The 27,837-nt window shown below is 41.8% G+C and overlaps 1 protein-coding gene across 22 annotated transcripts in view; it reads left to right on the plus strand.

Annotated features, from left to right (window-relative positions):
* The window catches only part of CACNA1C (calcium voltage-gated channel subunit alpha1 C), a 1,333,094-nt gene that overhangs the window by 801,584 nt on the left and 503,673 nt on the right, over positions 1–27,837 (plus strand). For 16 of the 22 annotated variants that reach the window (XM_033951116.1, XM_033951118.1, XM_033951120.1 and 13 more), the window contains 2 exons: positions 4,139–4,335; positions 24,071–24,174. In XM_033951116.1, coding sequence (XP_033807007.1) covers positions 4,139–4,335; positions 24,071–24,174 — 301 coding nt within the window. Of the gene's footprint in view, positions 1–4,138; positions 4,336–24,070; positions 24,175–24,591; positions 24,696–27,837 lie in introns of all 22 variants that reach the window. The other 6 variants (XM_033951136.1, XM_033951114.1, XM_033951133.1 and 3 more) reach the window with 1 other exon arrangement.

Raw genomic sequence — 27,837 nt, forward strand, 5'->3', positions numbered from 1 at the left:
ACAGGAACTTAGTATAAAGAAGGTCTAGAGGGCTTAGTATAAAGAAGAAATAGGGAGGAAGTATTACATTTTTGAAAATAGCCAAGTTTTCAGATGTTTTCAGAATAGTTGGAGGGAGCCCAGATTCCGAAGTGGGATAATAAGGTTATTCCAGAGCTCTGTGATTCTGAAGGAGAGGGATGTCCCTAGTTTTCCTGCATGGAATACGCTTTTTAACAAGGGGAAGGATAGTTTGAATTTTTGGGTGGTATCAGGATTCAAGGAATTCCAAGATAGTGGAATAATGGGAGGAAGGATGCCGTGTAGGATCTTAAAAGTTAGGCAGACGCATTTAAAGTGAACCCTGGAGATCACTGGAATCCAGTTTGGCAGAAGTGGGGAGACATGGTCAAATCTACTTTTTGTGAAGATTAGCTTAGCCGCGGTATTCTGAATCCACTGAAGTCTTTGAAGGCTTTTCTTGGTTAGACTTAAGTCGATGGAGTTACAGTAGTCCAATCTGGAAAGGATGATGGATTGTACAAGGACAGCAAAATGTTGTTGGTGAAAGCAGGATCTCACTTTCCTCAGCATGTGAAGGCTAAAAAAGCATTTTTTTTTTAAACCAAGGAGTTGAGGTGGTCATTAAAGGAGAGTGTAGAGTCAATGATGATGCCCAGAACTTTACTTGAGAACTCAAGCTGCAGTGTGGTGCCAGAGGACAATGAGATGAGGGTGGGTAGCTGATCTAATTTTGGGCCGAGCCAAAGTAGTTTTGTTTTGGACTCGTTCAGTTTCATTTTGACTGTTCTACCTGATGTTCTTAAAGGGAGGCCAGCAGTCACGAGTGTAGAAAACCAGGCCAATGGAAAAACTTTTTCTGCCTATCACCTTCTCCCCCAATTTGCCACTTGCCACAGTATTTTGGCCTTCCTGCCATCAGGAATTTTGCCCTCCTCTGTGCTGCAGGCAGAAGCAAGTTCTCTCCTGCTGACTTGGGGGTCAGTCTTGCAGTTTATCTATTGTTGGTTCATAAGAACATGTTGTTGTTAGGTGCTTCACCTGAAACACTATCTACTCCTTAGCAAATTAGAAAATGTTCAGACTATTCCTTAAAATTCTGCTTAATGTCATAACAATTCTTATGTAATCCGCATTGAACCGCAAGGTAATGGCGGAATAGAAATCACTAATGTAATGTAATGTGCTACTGACTCGAGCATTTTTCCCTGTCTGTCCCGGTGGGCTCACAATCTATCTAATGTACCTGAGGCAATAGAGGGATTAAATGACTTACCCACGGTCACAAGGAGCAGCGTGGGTTTGAACCCACAATCTCAGGATGCTGAAGCTGTAGCTTTAACCACTGCACCACCTTGGGGATGCGCACACATCCACAGCCTTCACAAAAACTGTGGCAATGGCCCTATCCTTGCAACAATGCAGTGGCATGCTACCTCCCGTTCAGTGCCTCATCACCCAGAGAACCTCCAATAGGGCTCTGTCCCAACCTGCGTGCTCATAAGGAGACACTTCTTTCTAGGGGACACACAGATATGAGCATCATGTTATTGGCTCTAGGGTTTCCTGCTATGTGATCTCATAACAGCTACCCCTAGATGGCGCTGGCCCTGCCTACTGGTAGCCAGCTGCACCACTATGCGAAACCATGTTGGATGTGTTCACCTCAATTGCAAACCTTTTAAACATACAAGACACCTACCCATGCTGGACAAGCCTGCACTCAATAGGGTCTCATAGGAAATGGTCTCGGACCCTAGGAGATGCCACTTGCACCACAACAGGCCCACACCCCACAACATCTGCAGGCAGAGGAGGAGGAGGACCTCTGGAGAGACATGCCCCCACTCCTCACTGGAGAGGGAAGAAGTTGTGCAGGAACAGCCCCCCCCCCCCCCCACAGCTAGGCTGGGGGGCCATAGGAGCTAAGGGCCAACCTGAAACAGCTACCATGCCTGCTGGTAAGTTCCCGTGTGATATACCCTCACCCAGCTCCTGCTGCAAGTCTCAGCCATGCATAGGGATCTGTATCAGGAACTGGGGGTGTTCTGCTACATATAGGCTCAAATCTTGGCACAACTGAGAATACTCTGTAAGGAGCAGTACCAGCTACAATGAAGGCAATGGACCTGCATACAGTACTCCCCAGATATTCGTGGAGGTTCCATTCCAGGAACCCCCGCGAATGTTGAAAAACTGTGAATACGGTTCTTAGCAGAGGAGACAGGAGAGGGCAGCCAGAGCGCCAGCAAGTGAAGGAAATCACTCACTGTGTGCTCCAACCGCCTCATCCTGTACTAAAGTCGCAGCTCCTGATTGGTGAGGCCCGACTTTAGTACAGGAAGAGGCGGTCGGAGAATACAGCGAGTGATTTCTTTCACTCGCCTGCGCTCCGGCTGCCCTCTCCTGCCCGGTCATATGCAGTCTGAAAATACTGCGAATGACCGGGACCGCGGACCACAAATTTGCGGGGGAGCATTGTATATACACACATAGAAACCAACTTTTGAAAATGATTGCGGGTGCTGAACTCATAACTGACAACACACAATAAATTTTCCCTCACCTGGAAAAGAAAAACAAAGTACATCTGGTAGTGAATGAACTGACCAGCCTGTGTCTAAATGTGTGTGGCTGAGGCTGTGGGTTCAAATCCCTTGCTGCTCCTTGTGACTCTGGAAAAGTCACTTAATCCCCTCATTGCCCCAGGTACACTAGATAGAGTTTAAGCCCACCGGGACAGATAGGGAAATATGATAAAGCGATCGCCTGTCCCAATGTCCCCGCGCACAGCTTCGGGACGCTGTCCCTGAAAACAGGACATTTCAGTATCCCAAAGCTGTGTGTGGGGACAACGGGACAGGGGATCCCAAAATGGGACGGTCCCGTTCAAAGCGGGACGTATGGTCACCTTATCTATGCCAGTATGGCAACTTTTATGTTGTTATGACTTTGCACTCTAATATACTACAGTAAATAGTGGTGTTAATATTTTTAAATATTTTTAATAAACTATTATATAAAGGGGGCGGGAGGAAGCTCTCATCACAAGTATTTGAGTCATCTATGCAGCATGTGTAGATATAATTTATAATTGTAGAGCTGTCCCCAACCCTGATGGTGCTCAGAAAGTGAACTGTGAAAATCAAAAAAGGAAATGTTCCTATTTCAAACTCAGCTTGCTTCCAGGTTCATTTCTACAGTAAGAACAATGTCCCCTGAACCCAACCAGACGAGCTTCAGGGGATAGGGCTTGTGAAAACGCTGCCGTCTTCCAAATGGAGCCGCAACAGTTCAGACTTTACAAAATGATTCTGTATATTGTGCATGCATTTGCATATGCCATGCCTGCACAACTCTGGCCCTCGAGGGCCGAATCCAGTTGGGTTTTCAGGATTTCCCCAGTGAATTTGCATGAGATCTATTTGCCTGCACTGCTTCCAATGTATGCATATTGATCTCATGCACATTCCTGAAAACCTCATTGATCTCATGCACAGTCCTGAAAACCTGGCCTGGCGAGGGCCGAAGTTAGGCACCTCTAGCATATGCTCTTGAGCAAGAATAATGTCTGAACCTTCAATCTAGGTGTCATTTCTGCAGAACGTTTCCTAGTCACAAAGGGATTCTTTTACTAAGCTGCAGCAAAAGTGGTCTTGCCACGTCCTTACACGGGCCTTTCATATGTGCTAAGGCTATTTTTACCACAACTTTAAAATTGCCTATTTTCTAATATTTTATATTGATGACTTTGCCATCAGTGCACGGCCGTTTTTAAAAATCACCAAATGAACACTTACTGCCACCCATTTTGTAGGTGGTAAGGGTTGATGTGGTTTCCAGTTCATGAAAAGAAGCCCCCACTCATAGAACTGCTTCCACTGAATGGAAAAATTCAACTGATGTAGTCGCACAGTCTTATGTAATGCAAATGAGATCATTTTATCTCTTCCAGAGTTTATAGCTAATTCATGGTGAGACGATCCATAGGCCTGTGGAATTTATCATTGCCAGGTGTAGTTTGTTAAGATTTGCCTTTGCTGTTATCTAGCTCCATCTTCATAGAATTAAAAACCTGCTATTTCTCGTGCTTGGTCAAGTGCTCATCTTTGTCATTTTCTTTCCGTTTCGTTTTAAGATATCCCTGCAGAAGAGGACCCGTCACCGTGTGCCCCTGAATCGGGGCATGGGAGGCATTGTCTAAACGGCACGATATGCAGAGCAGGCTGGGATGGGCCAAAGCACGGCATAACCAATTTTGACAATTTTGCCTTTGCCATGTTAACCGTGTTTCAGTGTATCACTATGGAGGGCTGGACCGATGTGCTTTACTGGGTACGTGTTGAAACATTATTTCCCAAATTTTTATTATGAGCCTTATATGTGAAAGGTATTTTTTAAAATTTTATGATCTTTTATTATATGACATTAATTTTGTTCAGTTTCCCAATTAATGAATCAGTTTCACGATATGTAAACCCACCTCAAACCATGTTTGAAAATTTGACGGGTTATTAATATCCATCGTCGTCGTCATCAAAAGTACAACAGAGCTCACTGGAACTATTAATGTGTCACAGATCATGAGTAAGTAAATGCAGGTTCTGATTTCCAGATGCAGAAAACTTAAGAATGGCCAGCTTATTTTGGGTTGAGTGAATAGTTTTACATATGAGGTTATCTACCTGTCACACCACTTTGTATCTCCAGGCACCACTTGTACTCGCAATACCTATCTGTTTGCCTTCCCCTCCCTGAAGGGCTGTCTCTACAAGAGATTCCTCGATAGAACACTGTTATTCAAATGGAATAAATGCCTATCCACCCTCATTTCAAATAATAATAATAACAGTTTATATACCACAATACCGTTAAGTTCTATGTGGTTTACAATAGATTAAGCGAGGTACAAATTGATTGAATTTAAGAGGGGGGAAGAGGAGAGTTAATAGGACCGGAAATGTGTGTTGAGGAGAAAGAGATTAATAGGACAGAGGAATCACTATGGAGGAGAAAGAAGATGAGTGGGTCAGTTGTCTACATACTTTAAGAACAGTTGAGTTTTTAGACGTTTTCTGAATTCCTCATAAGTAGTGGGCGAAAGCAGTTGATCTAGGTCTTTACCCCACAATGCTGCTTGATGTGAAAGAAGGTGTTCATGGTGTTTTTTCAGTTTACTCCCTCCTACCAATCCTTCAGGAAATCAATCAAAACCTACCTCTTTGATAAATTTCCCTAACCCTCTTCCTGCCTTGCTGTATCCCTGAAATTCTTGTGGTATCTCTGACATATTCCCGACTTTACCTAACCACTCTCGACTTCCAATGTAATTGAAATTTTTCACTAATGTACCTGACAATATCTACTGTAACATCACTGTATATCTACAACCTCTTCTTCTGTAAACCGCTCTGAACTGCTTGTGGTATTGCGGTATACAAATAAAGTTATTATTATTATTATCTTAAAACATGATAGTACTGAATAAGGTATAGAGTACAGTAAAATCTGGAATACTCTAAAGCACAGTTATGTGGTCCTCAGTGACACTGATCACAGAAATGCATTTTGAAAACAAAAAATATCCATGGTGCTTTACTGGAAAACTTTGACCCTTTTTTTACATACAGAGGGTCATTTTATAACAGGCCACCTATATGTCTTCACAGAGAAGGTAATTTATAGCAGGGGTCTATATAGCTGTATAAAATTTTAAGGGCAAATTGGTAGAAATTGTACTTTAGACTGAAACCATGGACAATCACATCTCCTTGAGAGGGGTAAATCTTCAAACATAAAGTAGGCCCAGTCTCTCCTGCCGGACAGCCCCCCCCCCCAAATCTGCTCAATCTTCACCAGCAGAAGAGATGCCCAGTCCCTCCTGTGGGACACCCCCCCCCCCCCGGCCCCCTGCTGGACCATCCAGCCCACTCCATGGATCCCTCTGCCACCCTCACCCGGATCCCCACCCCCACCAGGACACCCTAACCCCCAGAACCCTCTCTAACCTTTTTTTAATGGCCGGCCCGCCTTCATCTGAATGGCAAACCTGTCTCTTCCCAGTGCGTGCATTTGGGATGCACTGGGGAGGGGCCTAGGGCCTGATTGGCCCAGGTGCTTAAGGCCCCTCCCATAGGAGGGGCCTTAGGCATCAGGGTCAATAAATTCCTTTTTTTTTTTTTACCTTTGGAAATAACACAAGCAGCACATTGGATTCAGGTGAAATTCTGTGACAACTTTCAGAAGAAATTTAAGATGAGTTCTAAGAATCACTTTATTGTGATGAAATACGTTAAATGTTGGATCACAAACCAACGTCTGTAGTCATTTATTCGATGAACAGAAGTGACAGAGATCAAGAAGACCATTTTCCAAGTGAGAAACTTAAGATAAGTAGTTGCCAGTGGTTCAAATGGTGGCTTCATCAGACTGGTCGAGAGGTTCCAAGCTGTTAGATGCAGAGATTGCAGTTTGGGATGTAAAAGAGATCCTTGACTCTGAGTGAGTAGAGATGAAAAGCTATGTAATGAAACTGGATCCTTGATAGCCAGTTGAAGTAGAAGGGAGAACCAAGGTTGTCTGGGCCACTGAGGAGCTAACAGGATCATGGTGACTGACTCTTGTTTGAGCTTGACTAACGTCTTCAGGATCAGAGGGAATGGTGGAAATGCATATAGGAACTTGTGTGACCAATCCAGAAGAAATGCATCCACTTCCAGATGATGAGGAGAGTACTGTCTAGAGCCGAATTGAGGCAACTTGTGGTTGTGAGGAGATGCAAGCTGGTCTATCTGAGGAGTCCCCCAAAGTGAGAAGATGTGGTGTAAGACTTTGGAGTTGAGAGTTCATTTGTGTAGCTGAAGAAATCTGCTGAGATTGTCGGCTAGGATAGTCTATTTGCCTTGCACATATATGGCTTTGAGACATATGTTTTGAGGAATTGCCCAGTTCCAAATGTGCTAGGCTTCTTGACACAGAGGAAGAGAGCCTATTCCCCACTGTTTGTTGATGTAGTACATGACCACTTGATTGTCTGTTCGAACAAGATGATCCTGAAATGTTTTCATGGCGTTGCGAATTGCCCGCAATTCTAAGAGGTTGATATGAAATGTCTTTTCTCAAGCAGACCATATCCCCTGAGTCCAGAAGCCATTCAGGTGAACTCTCCGTGCATAGGTGGATGCATTCATCATGAGTACTTTCTGATGTGGAGGGATGTGAAATAGCAAACCTCTGAAGAGATTTGCTGGATTCAACAATCCCTGGAGAGCTTGATGAAGAGGCAAGGTGACTATGTTTCATTGGGATAAGAAATCTGTGGCCCGAGACCACTGAGATGCCAGGTTCCACTGAGCTGATCTACATGAACTTTGGATGCCATGTGACCCATGTGACACATCATTTGTCTTGCTGAGATGTCTTGTAGAAAGGATACATGATTACTAAGTTGAAGCAAAGTATTTTGTCTTTGTTGGGGTAGAAAAGCCCATAGAAGACTTCTATGAACTCCAACACTTGAGAGGGTTGAAGATGAGACTTTTGAAAATTGACTTTGAACCCTAGAAGCTGGAGAAAAGCTATGTTCACTTGTGTAGATGAGTGCACTGCTTTTATCAACCAATCATCTAGATATGGAAACACTTAAAATCTGTGGGGTACATAGGGTTGCTGCTATCACTACTAGATACTTTGTGAATACTCTTCGAGATGGCAGATCTTTGTATTGAAGATGATAATGACCTATTCGAAAATGAAGAAACTTTCTGTGGTCCAGATGAATGAAAATGTGTGTATATGCCTCTTTGAAGTCTAGAGAGCACAATAAATCATTTCATTTGAGAAGTGGGCATAGATTCCCCAGAGATAATATACAAAATTTTTCTGTTACTAGATATTTGTTTGGGAGCCCGAAGGTTGAAAACAGGATGAAGATCTCTCATCTTCTTTGGAATTAGGAAATACCTGGAGTAAAACCCCTGATTTTTCTGGGAAGGGGGTATTACTTCTATGGCATTCATTTAAGCAGAGCTTCGATTTCTTGAAGAAGAAGGAACGTCTGTTGAGATGTGAAAGAGGACTCCCTTAGAGGATTGTTTGGAGGAATGGTGATAAAATGAAGAGCATAACCCTCCTGTATAACTTGAGAACCAAGGTGTCTATGGTAATGAGAGTCCAGCATTGATAAAATAAGAGAAGTCAACCTCTGATGGGTTGTGGAGGTGGCTGAGATAAGGGTATTCTGGCTATGCGCTCTAGAAGCATGTCAAAAAGATGGAGCTGAAGTCTGAAACTTCTGTGATTTCTGCCTCTTCTATGGTGGGGGTTTGGAAGAGGATGAGATGGTTGAATAGTGCCTCTTATATGAAGAAGAAGCAGGTCTCTGGGAAGATTTAGATGACTGAGTCTTAGCCTTGTATCCTGTCCAGCTTTGTTCATGTTGCATAGGTCTTTGGGTGGCATCCTCGACTTTGTCCCCAAAGAGTTCTTCACCAAGACAGGGAATATTTGCTAAACAATCCTGAACGTTACTGTCCATGTCAGACACTCTCAGCCATGCAAGACATCTCATAGCAATAGACATAGCTGATGATCTGGATGTCACATCAAAAGCTGATCTTGCCTTACGCTTTCTGGTTTGGAACTCTGGAAGTCACTCGGATGAGATATATTGTTCAAAATCAGCCAACTTTTTATGAGTTATTTAAGATAAAATAACATAGAAGTTATAGCTGAGAACTGTGCTGGTCAGCATAGAGTTATACAAACTTATCCATGGTGCATATACTCTTGTACTGGGGATTTTTAAAGAATGGATTCAACCAGCAAAAGCTGATGTGGCAATTGTGGCTTATAAAAATTGGGACAGGATTATATTCTGTACAAAGAGTCAATCTTTCTTGGGGCTATGGGAGGGGTGAGAGGAGACTCCCAGTTCTTAAACAGTAGATTGTGAAGAGGCAATTTGAGAAGCTTTTTAGAAGGCTTGCTATAATCTAACACCTCAAGGAATTCTGCTCTGGGCTCAATGTCTGACTCCAGTTTAACAGGCAAAGTTTTTCCCAACTGCCTGATAAATTTAGGGACATAGAGTCTTTCTGGAGGAGATCTGTGTCTTGGCAGTGGAGGATATGGATCTGATGGTTTGCCATACGACTCTGGAGCAGATAATGTGGGTTCAAGATCAGTATCAGTGTTTTTTACAGAAAGATCAGAATCAATATCTCTAATTCTAGAAGATTCTCTATAGGAAAGAGAAAAAGGATGCTTCCTGGTCTGAGGAGTACGATGACTGTGAGAGCGTTGAGAAGAGCTCCTTCGATGACATTGGTACAGGTCAGATAAAGTTGAAGATCAATGACAAGAATGTCTAGATCTTGACCTACGTCAAGGCGAATGCAACTGTCGCTTCTTAAAGCTGCACATCAAAATTTTGTGTTATAACACTATTTAGTAGAAGAGCCCTTTGTTGTCAAAAATAAAATATTGCCTTCTAGAGTAAGACCCTTATCCTTACTATCAAGCATGGTGGTGGAAATATGCTTTGGTGAATGAAAACCTGGGCAGCTTGCCATTATAGATGAAACCATGGATTTTGCATTATATCAGAAAATTCTATAAAGAATATTGGGCCCATCCAGTCATGAGCTGAAATTGAGCAAAAGTAGAACTTACAGCAATACATTCACCTAACATTCAAGTAAATATGTAACAGAATTGCTGAAGAAAAGAGATTTTGCAGGGGGGGGGGGGAGTGTGGCACAGTGGTTAAAGCTACATCTTCAGCACCCTGAGGTTGTGAGTTTCAACCCACGCTGCTCGTTGTGACCCTGGGCAAGTTCCCTAATCCCCCCATTGCCCCAGGTACATTAGGTAGATTGTGAACCTACCAGGACAGACAGGGAAAAATGCTTGAGTGCCTGAATAAATTAATGTAAACTGTTGTGAGTTCCCCTGGGAATAAATAAATAAATTTTGGACTGAGGTAATCAAAGTCTTGCCTTAACACTATTGAAATGTTGTGGCAAATCCTGAAACATGCTTTTCATGCAATGAAGCTCTTCAAATGTTGCAGAGTTGAAACACTTCTAACTAGGACAGTGGGCCAGAAAAACCCTCAAGGGCAATGTAAGAAAATAATCACAGCTACTCAAAGTGTTTAGCTGAAGTTATTGATGTTCAAAAAATGCCACCAATTATTGAACAAGAAGTTCACAGTGTCATACAAAGATGCAAACTGTTGAATAAAAAATCAAACTAATTTTTTTCTGTCTGTGTTATTTGTTCCATGAGGTTAAATTGTGCTAAAATACAGACCGCCCTAGGGGATTCAAATACTTTTTCTCAGCACTGTGTCAAAACAATAATAAAAGATTAGATATAAATTCATAGTTGTAAATAGGTTTAATGTGAAGGCAAAAACTCAGTAACAAAATAAAGCATTCTCCCGATCTTCTGCTTTGTAAACATGAAATTCTAGTCAAAATGTAGGTTCTCTTTCTATTTGCAGTGATTTTGAAGTTGTTCCATCTGATAGTTTTTAATTCATGCATAACTGCATAATGCTCCGGGAAAACAGCTAGCTCTTGTAAAATGTTCATGCTGATTAAATTTTCCAGTTAAACGAGAACTGAAAGAATGAGCTGAAGGCAAACTTGTACTTGCAACTGTTCACATAAAAGGGGAGATTCTTTAAACCAGGCGCATGTACAGAATAATGCAGGTATTTGCAAGAAGGGCATATACTGGGGAGGAGCTTGGGCAGGAATTGGGCATGTTTCCACTTAAACAGGCTACTTAAAGCATACAGTAAGTTGCATGCATTTAGATGTCCACACTTATACCAGCCCTATAGCCGACATAAGTGCAGGTGCCTGCATGTTGGGAGCGCCAGTACCAGTTATGCTTCTATCCTATGTTCCAAATACTGTGGAGGGAGCAGATTTGACCATGCAACACCATTGTTGAAACAATTTCATTGGCTACCAGTAAAATATTGGTTTGTTCAAAGTAATACACTATGGGATCCCCTGGTATCTGACTCAGGTGCTGAAAGTATATCAACCATGTAGACCTGTGGTTCCCAACACTGTCCTGGGGGACCCCCAGCCAGTCGTGTCCCCCAGGATAGGGTTGGGAACCACTGGTGTAGACCCTTGAGGTCAGAGGGGGGCGTTAAAGCTGGTTAGTGAATAGCTAGTAAGTGTAAGCTATGCGAAAATGAGAGCTTCAATAATTTCAGTGGCAGGGGTGCTTTTATGGAATAACTTGACTGGACCACTGTGGCTGCTTTCAGACATTCAGAAATTCAAAAGGGTGTTGAGGACAACTTTATTTATGAAGGCTTTTTCTTGATAGGTTTTTGGGTTTTTTTTTTTAATTTATGTTAGTAATCCTGGAGAGCTTTCAGTTGTTAGGAACAAGCAGGTTTCTTGGAGTCCTACAGAGTTTGCCTGGCCCTCATTACTGAAAATGTGATAGTGAAACAGCACCCCCTCACTGGCAGGATTGTAGGTGGAGGACTCCCGCTTAGCTTAGAGCAGTGTCCCGCAAACATTTCAGCACGGCGGCATACTAAACCCGGCACCCCAGCCGGAAGGTCTCTGAGCATGCAGGGACATCAACGCGATTATGTCATGCCTGTGCCTGACGTTATCACATCAACGTCCTCCAGCTGTGACCCCGAACCTGTCACTTCACCAGAGGAGGATCCTGGAGGAGGGGAGGTGCAGGGAGAGGAGGAGAGACGCCAGAGAGAAGGAGAGTCGTCAGCACCAGCTGCCTGCCTACAGGACATGCCTCTCGTCGTGAGAGGCACGTCCTGTAAGCAGCCAGCCAGTACCAGCACCTCTCCTCCTTACCGGCATCTCAGGACATACCTGGAATCTGCTGCGGCACACTAATATGCGATACACTGGCTTAGAGGAATAGTTCCTACCACATGGTCTTGGGGTACCTAAATGGTGGCACCCACTTATAGAATTACCCATAAAGAAGATAGCCTATTTTACATCTGTTTTATAAAGTCATAAATATGCCTGCTTCAATTTATAAAATGCTAGCGTAGACATGAAGGATTTCACATAGGAATTAGCACAAGGACTGGTGTAAATGTCAATATATGCTTTCTGCAAGTGCACATGTAAATTCAGGAATTTTATATTCTACATAGTAAGGGCTGGATTTAATAAATGGCACCGGGAAAAATCCACACTCAGAGCAATTCTATAAAAAGCACTTAGGGTTGAACACTATAGAATAGCGCTTTCTGCAGATTCCTGTGCTGGACTTTGGCACAAGGACTTATACCAAACCTGACGTAAGTCCTGGGGCACAAATTGGGCAACACAACCAAACACAAAATTTAGTAACTTTGGGGCCAATATTCAGAGCAGTTTAAGCGAGCAGGAAGCTCTCCTACCTGCTTAAATCGCTTTCCCCACCTAAGTGGGGATATTCAGCAGCAATTATCTGGAGAGTACCACTGAATATCCCCTCAGACCGCCCAGGTAAAAAGTGGGCAGGTCAGGAGTGGCACTTGGGAGGAGCCCCAAATTATGTGGTGCCGGCATATTAACTGCTGGCACCCGAATAGAAAAGCAGCCAGATTAAGACAGCTTTTGAGCTCTAAATCTGTCCACTTTGCTATGCGGATACCAGCACTGAATATCAGGTCGGCACCTGCATAACCTGTGTTCTGAAAAAAATAAAATAAAATTATTGACCTCCTGCCCGAACATTCCTCCTTTGCTGTATCCCCTCCAGGCCTCCCCTAATTGTGCCCCTTGCCCCCCAGGCTGCAACAACTCCCCCCTGGAAGGCCACACAATGTATAGGTAGGCCTCCCCATGCTTATCTTTGTTCCTGGAGATCCAGCAGGGGTTGGAGGGAATAGGAGTACACCCCCTTGCTGCTGCCCCTAGCAGCAGCTCATCAAAATGGCTGCCACAAGGTCTTGCAACAGCTCGCTGACCAATGCCAGCTAAATATCGGGGAGTATAACTTTCTGGAATGTCCCTGACCTGCCCCTGCCCCTCCCATGGTTATGAACCCTTTTGGGTTGCACATGAGAAGATGTAGGCATGGTTCTTCATAGAATCATGCATAGACAGTTGCATACCCAACTCCATGTTGGTGCCAAGTTATGCCAATAATTCATTGGTAGTAGCCAATTATTGAGTGTTAATTGCTCATTAAATAATTTAGTTGTGCAACTCGATATCACACCCAATTTTGGTGACCTTCATAGAATCCAGGAGAAAGTGTGAACAGTGCCCATACTTCACCCTTGTGCATACCCACAGTGAAGTTAGGCACTATGAAATGTATGCACATCCTTTCAAGCTACTTGGTATTTTATAAGCAGTCATGTACTTATGTAAGTTGCTACTTAGCTTGTAAAAATTATTTTAAAAATACCAACATTTACTCACATTCCTTATGGCTAAAATCGGTGGCTCCTTATAAAAATACCCTCAACATCCAAATGGAAAAGGAAATCTCCTTTTTTTTTTTTTTTGTAAATCTTTATTGACATTTCAAACTTTATAATGTATACAATTGAAGAATCAGAATAAACTGTATGAAAATACATTGTTATCATCACATTATTACATTGAACAAGTTTATTTAAAAATTTTATATACTGCCCAATCGGCCTTCTAGGCGGTGAACATTGTCTTAAAAACATATATGGAATAACAATACATCCTTTAAAACAATAATCATTATTAAAAACATTTAAAAACAAAACAAACAGAAACAAAAAAGGGAAGAAGGGTAGAACTCAATTTATCAAGTAAAAAGAGAGAACATATAGGGAAAAAACAAAAGGGAGGGTATCTAAAAGTAGGAAATCTTCTAAAAGATTGATGTTGCAAAAATGTTTCATTTTTATGCAGGCTGTGAAGGCAGGGTGATTTGATAAGAGGCATAATAAAACCGAATACTGATTCTCTAAGGCTCGTTGCCCATTCTCTGTCAATGGAAAAAGCTCAGTAAAGCTGGCTGAACATCAAACATTCTTCTACAGTCTAGCTATATTTTTTCTGGTACAGTCGTTTTCCAACTTTTAAGGGGCAATAATCAGAACTGGCTGTGTTCCTACAAACTGTATTGGTATCTTAACCAGTAGGGCTTGCACCAGTTATCAAAGCAGAAGATCAAACAGACTGTTGCTTGATTATCAAGCATGGAACAAGATCCCATTGAGTGTTTTCCATCTGTAAATTATTTATTTATTTATTTTTAGCTAAAACAATGTAGATCACTGGTTCCCAACCTTGTCCTGGAGGACCAATCGGGTTTTCAGGCTAGCCCTAATGAATATGCATGAGAGAGATTTGCATATAATGGAAGTAAGAGGCATGCAAATCTGCTCCATGCATATTCATTAGGGCTATACTGAAAACCTGATTGGCCTGGTGGTCCTCCAGGACAGTGTTGGGAACCACTGATGTAGATAATTTCAATTATATGAAATTTTAGGGGTTGTTGAAGTCCCTTGTCATCCTCACTGGGTAAAAGTACATGCACTGTACAGATCTGTGTATTTTTACATTCAAACCTTAACTGAGTGGTATAAATAACCAATGTACAACAAATGTCTGTAATCCACTCACATGAAAAGGTAAACTGTGTCAGCTCGGGCTCTGGCTCCGAGAGCGTGGAAAAGCTCCGGTTCTGGTCCCGGTAGTCTGAGATGGCACAGAATATATGAAATTTATGAGTGAAAACAGAACAAGGAGAAAAAACCCAAAAAGACTAAAGATAAGTAAACTCCTGTTAGCTTTTTTCAAACGTTGAAGTGGTCTTTATTCAGATGTTAACTATGGAATGAATTAGTCACAGTTATAGTTAAAAAAAAGGTAAAACCAGGATAAAAAGATTATAGTAAAAATGCACTAAGCAGGTTTTTGGCCAGTGATTGAAGGATGGAGTATGTATACTGATTACATCTACGCTGGCAGTGAATGTCGATGAGATTATAAGCGCAGTACTCCTTAACTCTGAGGCCTTTCCCTGTATAAAGTAGTATGCTCAAGAATATGATTAAATAACAGGTCCAATAAGAATGGTCAGCAGTTTACTGAATATAGACCTTTTCATTTGAGTGGATTACAGACATTTGTTGTACATTGGTTATTTTTACTTTCACGCAGACTGGGCAGGATTCGGAGAACTATAGGGTTCTTTTAATGCAGGGGAATGAGAGGATTTTCACATAATGAATTCTCCGCCTACTTTCTGCCCAGCAAAAAAAAAAAAAATTGCTTTGTGGGGGCAGGGACAGACCTTTGCGAAGCAGAAGAACTTATTTGAGAGTAGATGCTGATGTTGAAAAAAAAAAAATGAAAGAAGTTACATTAACCCCCCTAGATTTTTTTTTTTTTAAATTCTTTATCAATTTTCAAACTTTGACAGTGTATTACAATTAATATAACTTTAACAGATTGCATAAAATACACCATATTACACACATTATTAAAGAAAACATCCATTTCCCCCTCCTCCCAATTATTAATATATTAAATCATATTATTTATTACAATATTACATTTAAATATTTTTAAACTCTTCCAAATACTTTTCCCTCCCCAACCCCCACCCTGGATGTGTAAGAAAATCTAAGAAATAAAAGATATATCTCTCTTATTGTTATTGTATGTTAACAAATGCAGTCAATGAGCTCCATACTTTATTAAATGTATTGCTAAGACCCAACTTGTGGTAAAAATAACACACATTAACCACATTATGGGCCCTCTCCCTTCCACCTTCGGGCCCCCCCCCTTCCCTTTCCCCGTACCTTTTTCACTTCTCCAATGCGAGCAGCATGCCCACGTTGGTGTCGGCTCGCCCTCTGACATCATTTCCTAGGCAAGGGTCCCGGAAGTGATGTCAAAGAGAGCGCTAACGTGGGTACCAACCTCACCCCAGGGAAGTTAAAAAAAAAGTACAGGGGAAGACAAGGGGTATGCGCACGTGGCAAGGAGAGAAGGAGAGGGTGCCATGCCCTTAGGAAGACCCCTCTTCCTTGCTACACCACTGTTATGAGCACAAAAGTGGCATACACATTAATGGACCCAATATTCCAAGGATTTCTGCTCCGAACTTTGAGAGAGATGCTCATAAATTGGACTCTTTCAAAATTTACTCATTTCACTAAGACCCAGATTCTCTGTACGGTGCCGATATCAGTGGCCACCGATTGCATGGCAATCACGCGATAGCGTCCAATAGAGAATCACGCTTCTGTGAAAGATAGGCACCGGTGTCTATCTATGCCATGAATCATAGTGCCTAATGCCACTTCCAGCTTTAACTATGCCCAAGTGCCTACGTAGGCATGATAGGCACTTCTCCCCCCCTTTTTTTTTTTTTTTTACAAAACCGCACTAGTGTATTTTAGTGCTGGCCTTAGCATAAGAACATAAGAATTGCCGCTGCTGGGTCAGACCGGTGGTCCATCATGCCCAGTAGTCCCCTCACGCGGCGGCCTTAGGTCAAAGACCAGCGCCCTAACTGAGACTTGCCCTAACTGAGTAAGTTCCGGTTCAGCATTAACTTGTCTAACTTTGTCTTGAATCCCTGAAGGGTTTTTTCCCCTATGACAGACTCTAGAAGAGTGTTCCAGTTTTCTACCACTCTCTGGGTGAAGAACTTCCTTACGTTTGTACGGAATCTATCCTCTTTCAACTTTAGAGAGTGCCCTCTCGTTCTCCCTACCTTGGAGAGGGTGAACAATTTGTCCTTATCTACTAAGTCTATCCCCTTCAGTACCCTGAATGTTTTGATCATGTCCCCTCTCAGTCTCCTCTGTTCAAGGGAGAAGAGGCCCAGTTTCTCTAATCTTTCGCTGTAAGGCAGCTCCTCCAACCCCTTAACCATCTTAGTTGCTCTTCTCTGGACCCTCTCGAATAGTACCGTGTCCTTCTTTAAGTACGGCGACCAGTGCTGTATGCAGTACTCCAGGTGAGGGTGCAACATGGCCCGGTACAACGGCATGATAACCTTCTCCGATCTGTTCGTGATCCCCTTCTTTATCATTCCTAGCATTCTGTTGGCCCTTTTTGCCACTGTCACACATTCCACGGATGGCTTCATCGACTTGTTGATCAGAACTCCTAAGTCCCTTTCCTGGGAGGTCTGTCCAAGTACCACCCCAGACATCCTGTATTCGTGCATGAGATTTTTGTTACCGACATGCATCACTTTACACTTGTCCACGTTGAACCTCATCTGCCATGTCAATGCCCATTCCTCGAGCCTGATTATATCACGTTGCAGATCTTCGCAATCCCCCTGCGTCTTCACTACTCTGAATAACTTTGTATCGTCCGCAAATTTAATCACCTCACTCGTCGTACCAATGTCCAGATCGTTTATAAAGATGTTGAAGGAGCATGGGTCCAAGCACTGAGCCCTGCGGCACCCCACTGGTGACGCTGTTCCAGTCCAAGTATTGTCCATTTACTCCCACTCTCTGTTTCCTGTGCTCCAGCCGGTTTTTAATCCACACGAGTATTTCACCCTCGATTCCATGGCTCACAATTTTTTGAAGTAGTCATTCATAGAGATCCTTGTCGAATGCCTTCTAAAAGTCCAGATATACAATGTCAACCAAGTCGCCCTTGTCTATCTGCCTGTTCACTCCCTCGAAGAAGTGCAGCAAGTTTGTCAAACAAGATCTGCCTTTACTGAAACCATGCTAGCTGGTCCTCATCAAACCGTGTCCGTCAAGGTGATCAATGATGTGGTCCTTTATCAGTGCCTCCACCATCTTTCCCGATACCGAGGTCAGATTTCCCAGGTCTCCCCTCAAACCTTTTTTTGAAGATTGGCGTAACATGTGCCACCTTCCAGTCCTACTGAATCTTTTCCGTTTGGTTCAACAGATTGGCTATTAGTTGAAGCAGTTCAGCTATGACTGGACTGGACAGACAGGATGCACTGGGAAGGGGAAGGCCCACCATTTTGGAGTGGCGAGCCTCCGAGCAGGATGGACTGGGCATCCCTCCTGCTGTCTTCATCACTAAAAGTATGGGGGAGGGTGTATGGGGGGTGGTTCAGGCGGTCCCGGGGGGCATCTTATGGCAGGAAGTAGTGGGCACCCTCCTACAATTTTTGTAAATTATGGGGAATGGGGATGAGAATGAGTTCTGGCAAGGAGGGGATTGGTTCATCAGGGGGTTGCACAGCAGCAGGAGGAAGTAGGCATCCCTCCTACCTCTATTTTTATTTTGGGGGTTGTCGGGGGGTGTTAACGGGGGGGGGGGCACCTTGACTTTTTTTATGGGCCAGATATTGTGCACGTATTACACACACAACATCTGAGCCCATAGAAAAACAATTAAAAAAATATGTCAGACCTGTTGGTAATACAGTTATCAACAGGTCTAGCTGTCGTTCTGACTATGGCATTGTAATGAGATCCAACTATGGCATTGCAATGTTAGGCCATCGATCAGATGGCTTGTTGTAATATTAATTACCTCATTTTAATAGTAATGAAGTTGTTTGCATGCCAGAGTCAGAGAATGTACACATGCAGGGAAAACCATGTGGTGAGCCGTTTTGAACATCGGGTTGGCAAATTCGTTCGGTTACTAAACCAGTCAATCTGATTTAGCGACCATCGATACACAAGCAGAACGTTTAATGCATATGCATATAGGCCTATATTCAGTTCATATCATTGCTCTTTATGACAAGTTTTATTGCCGAAATGCCCATGTTGAGTCCCCATAACAAAGTGGTCTTTAAATGCCTATGTGACTTTGATCTTCATTACAAAGTAACCCACCTGGAATTCTTATCTGCACCTCACTGCTCTGCTTGGTTATATAACACCTTGGGCCCATTCTGTTGTCAAATCCTACCACCTTGCCAGTCAGAATTTTACAGAAACATCTTTTGTGTTAAATAACACTACTTACCTTATACAACCTACTATTAAGATCTTGGGTGCTATTCTAGATCAACACATGACTATGTAGGATAAGATAAATGCTTTGGTGCGGAAGGTCTTCTATACTCTGTGGAAATTGCGTAGTATAAGATCTTATTTTGACACCGCATTGTTCAAACTACTGGTTCAGTCATTGGTGTTGAGCCAACTGGACTATTGCAATATAGTAAATTTGGCAGGTCCTCAAAAGAATCTGTCTAGGCTGCGCATAGTCCAGAATGCAGCGGTTCGCCTGATCTATGGATTGAAAAAGTTCAATCATATGAGTCCTTTCTGTTGAGAATTGCAATGGCTTCCTGTGGAGGCTCAAATTAAATTTAAATTCAATTGCCTTTGTTCCAAAGTCCTCTTCAGCATGGCGTCCACTTACCTATCTGAATTATATTCCTTTACTCAATCCAAGCATTCACGCAATTCACAAAGCCTTTTTACTTTTCCATCTGTCACAAAGGCTGTCGTTACACAAAATACCACCAATCTTTGCGTTCTTATCAGGTGGCTTTCTGGGATAAGGAACTGAAACATTTGTTATTGAGTTCCATGTCTTACAATCATTTCCGAAAGCAACTGAAGACACATTTGTTCGCAAATGAATCAATTTTCTTTAGATTATATTATTTGTTAAATTTTTGTAAACCGTATCGAACTTATCGGTTATGCAGTATAGATATGACTTGTTCTGTTCACAGTATAGATAAAATCATATATCAACCACAATTTGAAGGACTTGATTTGCAGTCACTGAATTAAAACAAGAAATACTCAACAGTTATTCTGCTAATGTTCTACATTACACATGATTGATAGCGGGACTTATGGAATGGATCTACTGTAAACTGTAGGGTTATAAAATGGTGAAACAAGTAGGATTTTAGCAGCAAAGAACAAGCAGAGGTGTTTTTTGGTTTGAGGGGGATATGATGGTTAAAGGAGTTTTGCTTCTCATTAATCTTCCATTCCAAGGGCCTGAATCAGTGAACTGTATGTACTGTATTTTGGTATTCATGTGGAGGTAACACCCTGTGCATTGCAGCTTCTCAGCTGTTAAAACCCTCTGATCGATTAGAATGGAGAACATATTAAGGCAGAAACAATGGCAGGAGACATAAAGCAGCCTAGTAACTGGAAAATCCTCTCCTTAATAATTTCCTATGTAAATAAAAGTGCAAAGCGAAAGAGAGGGATGCCCTTAACCATGTAAGATCTTTTAGCTTTAATGAACTATGCCCAATGAGGTGTTTTTAACGCCTGAAATCAGTACTTTACCCTTCTGAGTGGAATTTCAAAGCTTTTAGAAGATGAAAATAAATTACAAAACAGTGCACCAAGATGAAATGCTTTCTCTGTCTTTTAGGGTTATGGTCACATTTGTGACATATTTATGTGAAGACTGCAAGATGTTGTCTTTTAACATTTTTTTTACATATCGGTACCTGCACACTCACCCATGTAGATCCCAGCACATATTAGATTGTCGCACCCTGTCGGACTTAAAGAAAAACAGTTATTTGACCAGAAAGTTCTGCATAAGTACGAAGACTGCCTCCGACAATACAAGTATGACTGCAACCCATGACAGCAGATAGAGAAACATGATGGCAGCATTATGGGTTAAAGATCTGAAACAATTACTCATGCTTGCGAATACTTATGGGGAATTTAGGAAACACCTAAAAACATTTCTGTTCCTAAAGTACTTAGGCAGCTACACTGAACAATCTTTCCCCACAATAACTGACCGCTAAATCTTAACTCTGTTAGTACTACTCAATCTGTAACTTTTTAATCATTGTAAACCGCATAGAATTTCATGGTCCTGCGGTATATAAACTGTTATTATTATTATTATTATTATAAAGGCCAAATGACCCATCCAGTCTGTTCATCCGCAGTAACCATTATCTCTTCCTCTCTGAGAGATCCTACGTGCCTATCCCAGGCCCTCTTGAATTCAGACACAGTCTCTGTCTCCACCACCTCTTCCGGGAGACTGTTCCACGCATCTACTGTCAGAAACAGTGCGACCAAATCTTATTCCCTGGTAATGATGCATGTGACCTGGGATCCGAAGTTTGTGCTCCTAAACCAGCACAACATTTTCAGGTTCATGCTCCTTGCAGCAAAATTAGTTATCCTAATCAGATGCAGGGACAGTTCTCCCCCTTTCTTATAGGACTGAATTTTAAAAATACGTGCTATTGTAGAAGGGAAATGCTTTAGAACGATGATGTTGGGTAGATTAGAGAAGTAGAATAGGGAATGGCAATCACTTGGCAAAACTCACAAATCTTTAGGGCCAAATTCTATATACAGCATCCCCATTGTAGGCAGCAATAGGCATCCTACTGCTGTCAAACCAGCTAATCGGGACACATTTAAAAAAAAAAAAAAAATACCCCAAGGCAGCCCATAGGTGTATGTTACTGTTGAGGGAGATGTATTTGGACGCTTAAGCTTGCCCAAGGCTAGGCGTGGTTTTGCCCAGAATGGCCTTTAGGTGAGCTTAGGCGGTCCTAGGGCCACAATAGGCACCTGAAATGTAGGTCAGCAAAATGCCAGAAAAAGATGGAATAGAATTTTTAAAGTTAATTAAGGGCCCTAAAATTCCAGAGCATATAAAAAATAATCTTGAAATGCCCATATCAATGAAAGAATTACAAACAGCATTGAAGTCCCTCAGAGTTGGATCCGCTCCAGGTGATGATGGATTCACAGTGGAATTTTATAAATCATTCCAAATTACCCTATTACCTTATCTGTTAAATTTATATCAGGCTCAACTAACTAAAGGTTGCATATTAGGTACTATGGCAGAATCCTTAACTATTGTTTTACCGAAGCCAAATAAAGATCCTATGTTGGTTTCAAATTACAGGCCTATTTCTTTGATAAATATAGATGGTAAACTTCTGGCTAAGTTATTGGCTTTACGCTTAGCTAAGGCTCACCCTTATATCATCGGAATGCACCAAACAGGGTTCGTTGCTCAAAGACATTCTTCAAACAACACTAGATTGGCGTTACATATGTTAAACTTATCAAAAGATATGGAAGATCCGTCCTTTTCTGTATCTTTAGATGCAGAGAAGGCCTTTGATCGTGTTGAATGGACCTTTTTGCATCAAGCTATGGATTGGTTTGGTATTGGTTTGGCCACAATAGGCACCTGAAATGTAGGTCAGCAAAATGCCAAAGGAAAAAGCCTCATTATTCCAGAGGATTTTTTGTGCCTTTGATGTTTGAAAGTTGAGCTAAGTTTCTGGCTCTCTTCGATCCTGAGGCTTTTCCCTCTGTTTAAGTTTTAAGCTGTTCAACGTTGGCACGAGTAAAGGTGTTGAACTATAGTGGTGTTTTGAACTGGGTATTGCATGCGAACATTTGAAACCCAATGCCCGTAACGTTTTGTGCTAGGAAGGCTGGTTCGCTTTCAGACACTGATATTATCAGGCCATGGAAATGAATAAGTTAATTCTATAACTGTGTGCCTATAAACCCCAAGGATTCTATATATGGTGGCAAAACTTGCTTGCCCGAGCTGCACACAGCCAATAATTGGGCACCAACAACCAATTATTGCATTAATTGTCTCCAATTAGCATCTTGCTAAGTGCTATTCTATAAAGATCCTCTTGCAGATCTTGTAGGTTTGCAATTGAAAAGGGGGCATGCGCAGGTCAGGGGCATTCACTAAAGATGTGCCCAATATTAAAGAATTAGGGGGATCTACACCAGATTTCGGTTAGAGTAAATCCTCAGGCTCAAAGTTGGGCACAGATCCTGGCATTATGTGCTACTTTATAAATGGCACACGCTTTTGGAGCATCATTTATAGAATAGCAGGTAGTGTGGCTATTTTTTGGTGCCAAAATTTGAGCGCCATTTACTGAATCTAAGTTTCCAAGTTTATTTCATATACAGTGATATAGTAAGGGAGGGGTGGACCTCCCCGGATGCTATCTTGGTGGGGGCACTGTCACCTCTCCGTCATCTGTCCTACCCTGTCCCTCCCCCACCACACGCACACTTTCCCTCCCCGCTGGCCTCGGCTCTCCCTCTGAAGTCACTTCTTGGTTACAGGTGTGGCGCTGGGATTGAATCCACAACCTCAGGGTGCTAAAGCAGCAGCGCTAACCACTAGGCCACTACTCCTGAATGTAGTTTATATGGTACTGTATAAAGAAATATCAGCACCTACTATCCTTTATAGAATACTTGTGTAGCTGGGTCTATGAATGCAAATGCTCACACTTAAATGCTGAAAATATGCATGTAACTTCTAGTATTCGATAAGTTAAATGAGTAAAGTATGCATCACTCATGCTCCGCCCAGCGTGTGCTCATAGGCAATCCCACCTGCAAATTATACACTATGTAAATTATGCATGTAGTTTATAGATTAGTGCATAGGCCAGGGGTGGGCAGCTCTGGTCCTTGAGGGCCAGAATCCAATGAATATGCATGATATCTATTTGCATGCACTGCTTTCAATGCATATTCATTGGAGAAATCCTGAAAACCTGACTGGATTCCGGCTCTCGAGGACCGGAGTTGGCCACCCCTGGCATATTCACATGTCTGACATATACAGACAATGGGAAATTCCATGATCTCAGCATAAGTATTCCGTACTGGCAGCCTCTTAAAGGGAAAACAAGACCCAAAAGTGCTAGGCCCTGTTTCATAGATGCTTTTAACCCTAGATCAGGGGTCTCAAAGTACCTCCTTGAGGGCCGCAATCCAGTCGGGTTTTCAGGATTTCCCCAATGAATATGCATGAGATCTATGTGCATGCACTACTTTCAATGCATATTCATTGGGGAAATCCTGAAAACCCGACTGGATTGTGGCCCTCAAGGAGGGACTTTGAGATCCCTGCCCTAGATTGAACAAAGCAAGGACAATATATGGGATTGAGTGGTTACTTGGCTTTTAAATGGGAAAGACAAGAATAGGATAGTCTACAAACTTTCATTGCATAGAATTCTAGAGTGAACTGAAGCACTATTAAAACCTTTCTTTCTGCTTCTTTAATGCATTTTAATGCTAACCCCTTTGCTTGATCTTATCTGCTTTCTATCTTCTAACTTTCCTCCATCTTTCCAGGTGCAGGATGCTATGGGCTATGAGTTACCCTGTGTCTATTTTGTCAGTCTGGTCATCTTTGGATCCTTTTTCGTTCTAAATCTGGTTCTCGGTGTACTGAGTGGGTAAGCTGCCAGTTTGGTGTCCTCTTTTAATGACTCAGAACAAGGCTCCATGGCAGAGATTCTCCTCATCACCCACTGCCTCTCTTCCTCCAAAAGAAACCACAAAAGTTCAGCTGCACGAAACTAATCCAAGTACTGAATCTTTTGCGTTGAATCTCATTTGCCAATTGCATGTGAGATATGACAGAATAATTTGAAATTCTCATAAATAAGCAAAGCAGGTATAAGTCCCCCATAGACTAATGAAACATTTTATCTAGGTTATGATCAAACTGCGACTGGCACAATTCTGTTATTCTTGTGAAGATGTACAACATGAATCAGAAACTTGGCGATTCTTGTGGTAGTGGTGGTGACTTTGGTTTAATCCTTGGAGCCTTGTAACATATCTCACTAATTATCATTCCATTCTTCCAGGTCAATGATGCCATAGGAAGTGAATGGCCCTGGACCTATTTTGTTACACTAATCATCACAGGGTCATTTTTTGTACTTAACTTGGTGCTCGGTGTACTTAGCGGGTAAGCGGTATAAGGACAATGTTTATATTTTTACTCTTGTTATCATCTTATTCTATGTTTAGCGAGAAAGGTGTATATATATATATATATATATAAGGTTGCAAGAATTTAATGTCTTGGATGCAAAGGGGATTTCCCTCTCCTAATCCACAGTACTACAAGACATTGAACTCTTGCATGCTGAAAATAAAATTAAATGTTGATTTGCAACCTTACGTCAGAGCCCATAACAATGTAGGGAAGAAGTCTCCAAATTACTGAACGAAACGCTAAAAAATATGATTAATATCAACAGTCATGGTAGAAAATATCTAGCCGTGTATATTATTGTGAGACTTCCCCTCTCCCCAGAAACCCTATTAGACCTCAAAAAAGGCCCTAAAATCTTAAATTTATAGACAGATACTGGGAGATATTTATTTTCCCAGGAGAGAAAAATCGATTCCCCCCCCCACACACACACATACATTTTTTATTTATATCTTTATTGATTTTTAAACTTATATAGTGCAATACAAATTATAAGTCATACAAATTAAATGAAATCACACTATTAACCATACAATTGATATACTAAACAATCATTTCATCCCCTTCTTTTCATAATTAATAAAGCAATCATACATATGATATGAATTCATTATTATAATGAAGTAACACGTACATTTTTATCAAGCTGCGTTAGAGGTTTATAGCATGGGCTGGCGAGGTAAGTTCTCTGACACTCATAGGAATTTTATGAGTGTCAGAGCACTTGCCTCATTGGCCCAGGCTAAAAACCGCTAGCACATCTTGATAAAAGGGGCCCTTAACTAGTAAGTTTTCATGGCCATGCATGTCTGAGTCTTTTATTCTGTGACTTTGGGATCTGAAATTGGATTGTATTAAAATTATGAATTATTTCAGAGAACTAGTTGTCTGCTTAGTCTCAAATCTATATTATCTGATAGATAATTAATATAGGGGCCCTTTCACTAAGCGATCCTGACCACTAAAACACTTATTGCAGAAAAATGGCCTAATGCAGGTTGCTCTAAAGCAGTAGTTCCCAGGAAGCCCACCAGGGTTTGCATGAGAGAGATTTGCATATAATGGAGTTGACAGGCATGCAAATCTGCCCCATGCATATTCATTAGGGCTAGCCTGAAAACTTGACTTGCTGGGGGTCCTCTAGGACAGGGTTGGGAGCCACTGCTCTAAAGTTTTCCGCATTAGTTTTGCCATCGTATTTATTTATGCTTTGGAGGGGGCATGTTAGCGGCGGAGAATGGGCACAGAAGTGCTATTCAGTTAGCATGTTAACTTACCACCGTGCTAACTTAACGCATCCATAACGCAGGAGACCTTCATCCCTATTTTTTTTTTTTTTTTAATGACCGCGTGCTAATGTTAAGTGCACAACTAGAACTTCAACAAACAGAAAAATACTTATTTTATGGCCATGTTAGAAATGGGCGTAGCGCACAGAAAGTCCCACTTTAAGATGTGCTAAGACAGTTTACCAGTGCAGTTTAGTAAAACTACAGACATACCCAAAAGATCAGTTCTGGGGGCTTATCAAAGAGCTTTGTCTAATTTGTGCAGGAGAGCTTTGATTATTTCCCGCTGCCTTGCCTGTTTTTAATTTTGCTGGTGGCTTCATACAGCCTCCTTATTAAAGGAGCTTCTATTCACCCTAGATTATTCTCTCTTTGCTTAGGTCCATTTTGTTTTAGTGTGAGTACTAAGCACAAATGTGTGTTTAAAATTCATCTTTCTTCTGGGTCTGTGAAGAATTTTTTTTTAAATTTCATTGCCTACTAATTTTTGGTCATTTGATAATCAAATGTTCTTAAACCTGTCCTAGGAGATCCCCAGCCAGTCAGGTTTTCAAGTCATCCCAAATGAATATGCATGAGGCAGATTTGCATACCTGTCACGTCTATTATATGCAAATCTGTCTTATGCATATTTATTAGAGATGTCTTGAAAACCTGACTGTCTGTGCGTCCCACAGGCAGGGCAATATTATTTCTTTGAGGGCCCCTAGGCACACAAATACACTGAGCCCCCTGCCCCACCCCCATTTATTTACCTGTTTTCTTATTTACTTCATTATTTCCACTTGATTTCTTTTATTTTAAAATTCAAAACAAACAACAAAGATTACCTACCATACTAGTGCCAATTGTGTACAGTTTTTCTTCTATGCAACCCCCAGACATCTCTGAAAAAAATCCCCCCTTCCTTCCTAGAGGAAGAGATCGTCAGAAAGCAGGGCTTTGGGAAGCCCAATGATTTATATTTTGCATTTGGTTAGGAGGCATGGGGCATGATGGGAAGAAAATCTAGTGCTCGCCATTTTATTGGATTAATACATTTCTCAGTTAGCTTTTAGAGGTTAAAATCTCTTTCTTCAGATCAGTAAACTATACTGCTGTTACAGTATCCCTGTCCTGACCTGAGGAAGGGAGTTTTGGTCTCTAAATTAGTAAAAAATTTATTAAAATTAGTCCAATAAAAAGGATCACCTTATTTCCATTTCCTATTTATAAACATTTATCAACACAGCTACAATAATACTTTATTCTAAAGCAAAAAGAAATAGAAATTTTTTTTCTACCTTTGTTGTCTGGTTTCTGCTTTCCTCATCTCATCATTCTCTTCCTTCCATCCACTGTCTGCCCTCTCTCTCCCTCTTCCATATGACATCTGCTGTCTTTTTATGCCTCTTCCAGAAGCTCCCTTCCATGTTTTCCTCCTCCTCATTGGTCTGGCATCCAACTACTTTCCTCCGCCCCCCCCCCCCCCTCCCTTGGTGTGGTATCTGTCTTCTTCCCTTCCTTCCTCTCTCTCTCTACCTCCCAGCAGATTTTAGCATCTCTCTCTCTTCCTTTCCTCTCTCCAGATCTGGTATCTGTGACCTCCCCTTCCCCCCATGCTCTGGCATATCTCTCTCCTCTCCCTTCCTTCTTTTCTTCCCTGGTCTTCCTTCTCAATTTATTTTTTACCTACAGCTTGCCACCTCTTTCCCTCACCCTTTCAAGTATCTAACTCTGTTCTCTTCCCCCAATCCAGCATGTGCCCTTTTTTCTCTCTCCTCCCCACTTCCTTCCAGCATCTCTCTCACCCCCCACTTCCATTCAATGTATGTCCTCCCTCT

This window comes from Geotrypetes seraphini, chromosome 7, assembly GCF_902459505.1.
Source record: "Geotrypetes seraphini chromosome 7, aGeoSer1.1, whole genome shotgun sequence".
In the NCBI taxonomy this organism is placed as follows: domain Eukaryota; kingdom Metazoa; phylum Chordata; class Amphibia; order Gymnophiona; family Dermophiidae; genus Geotrypetes; species Geotrypetes seraphini.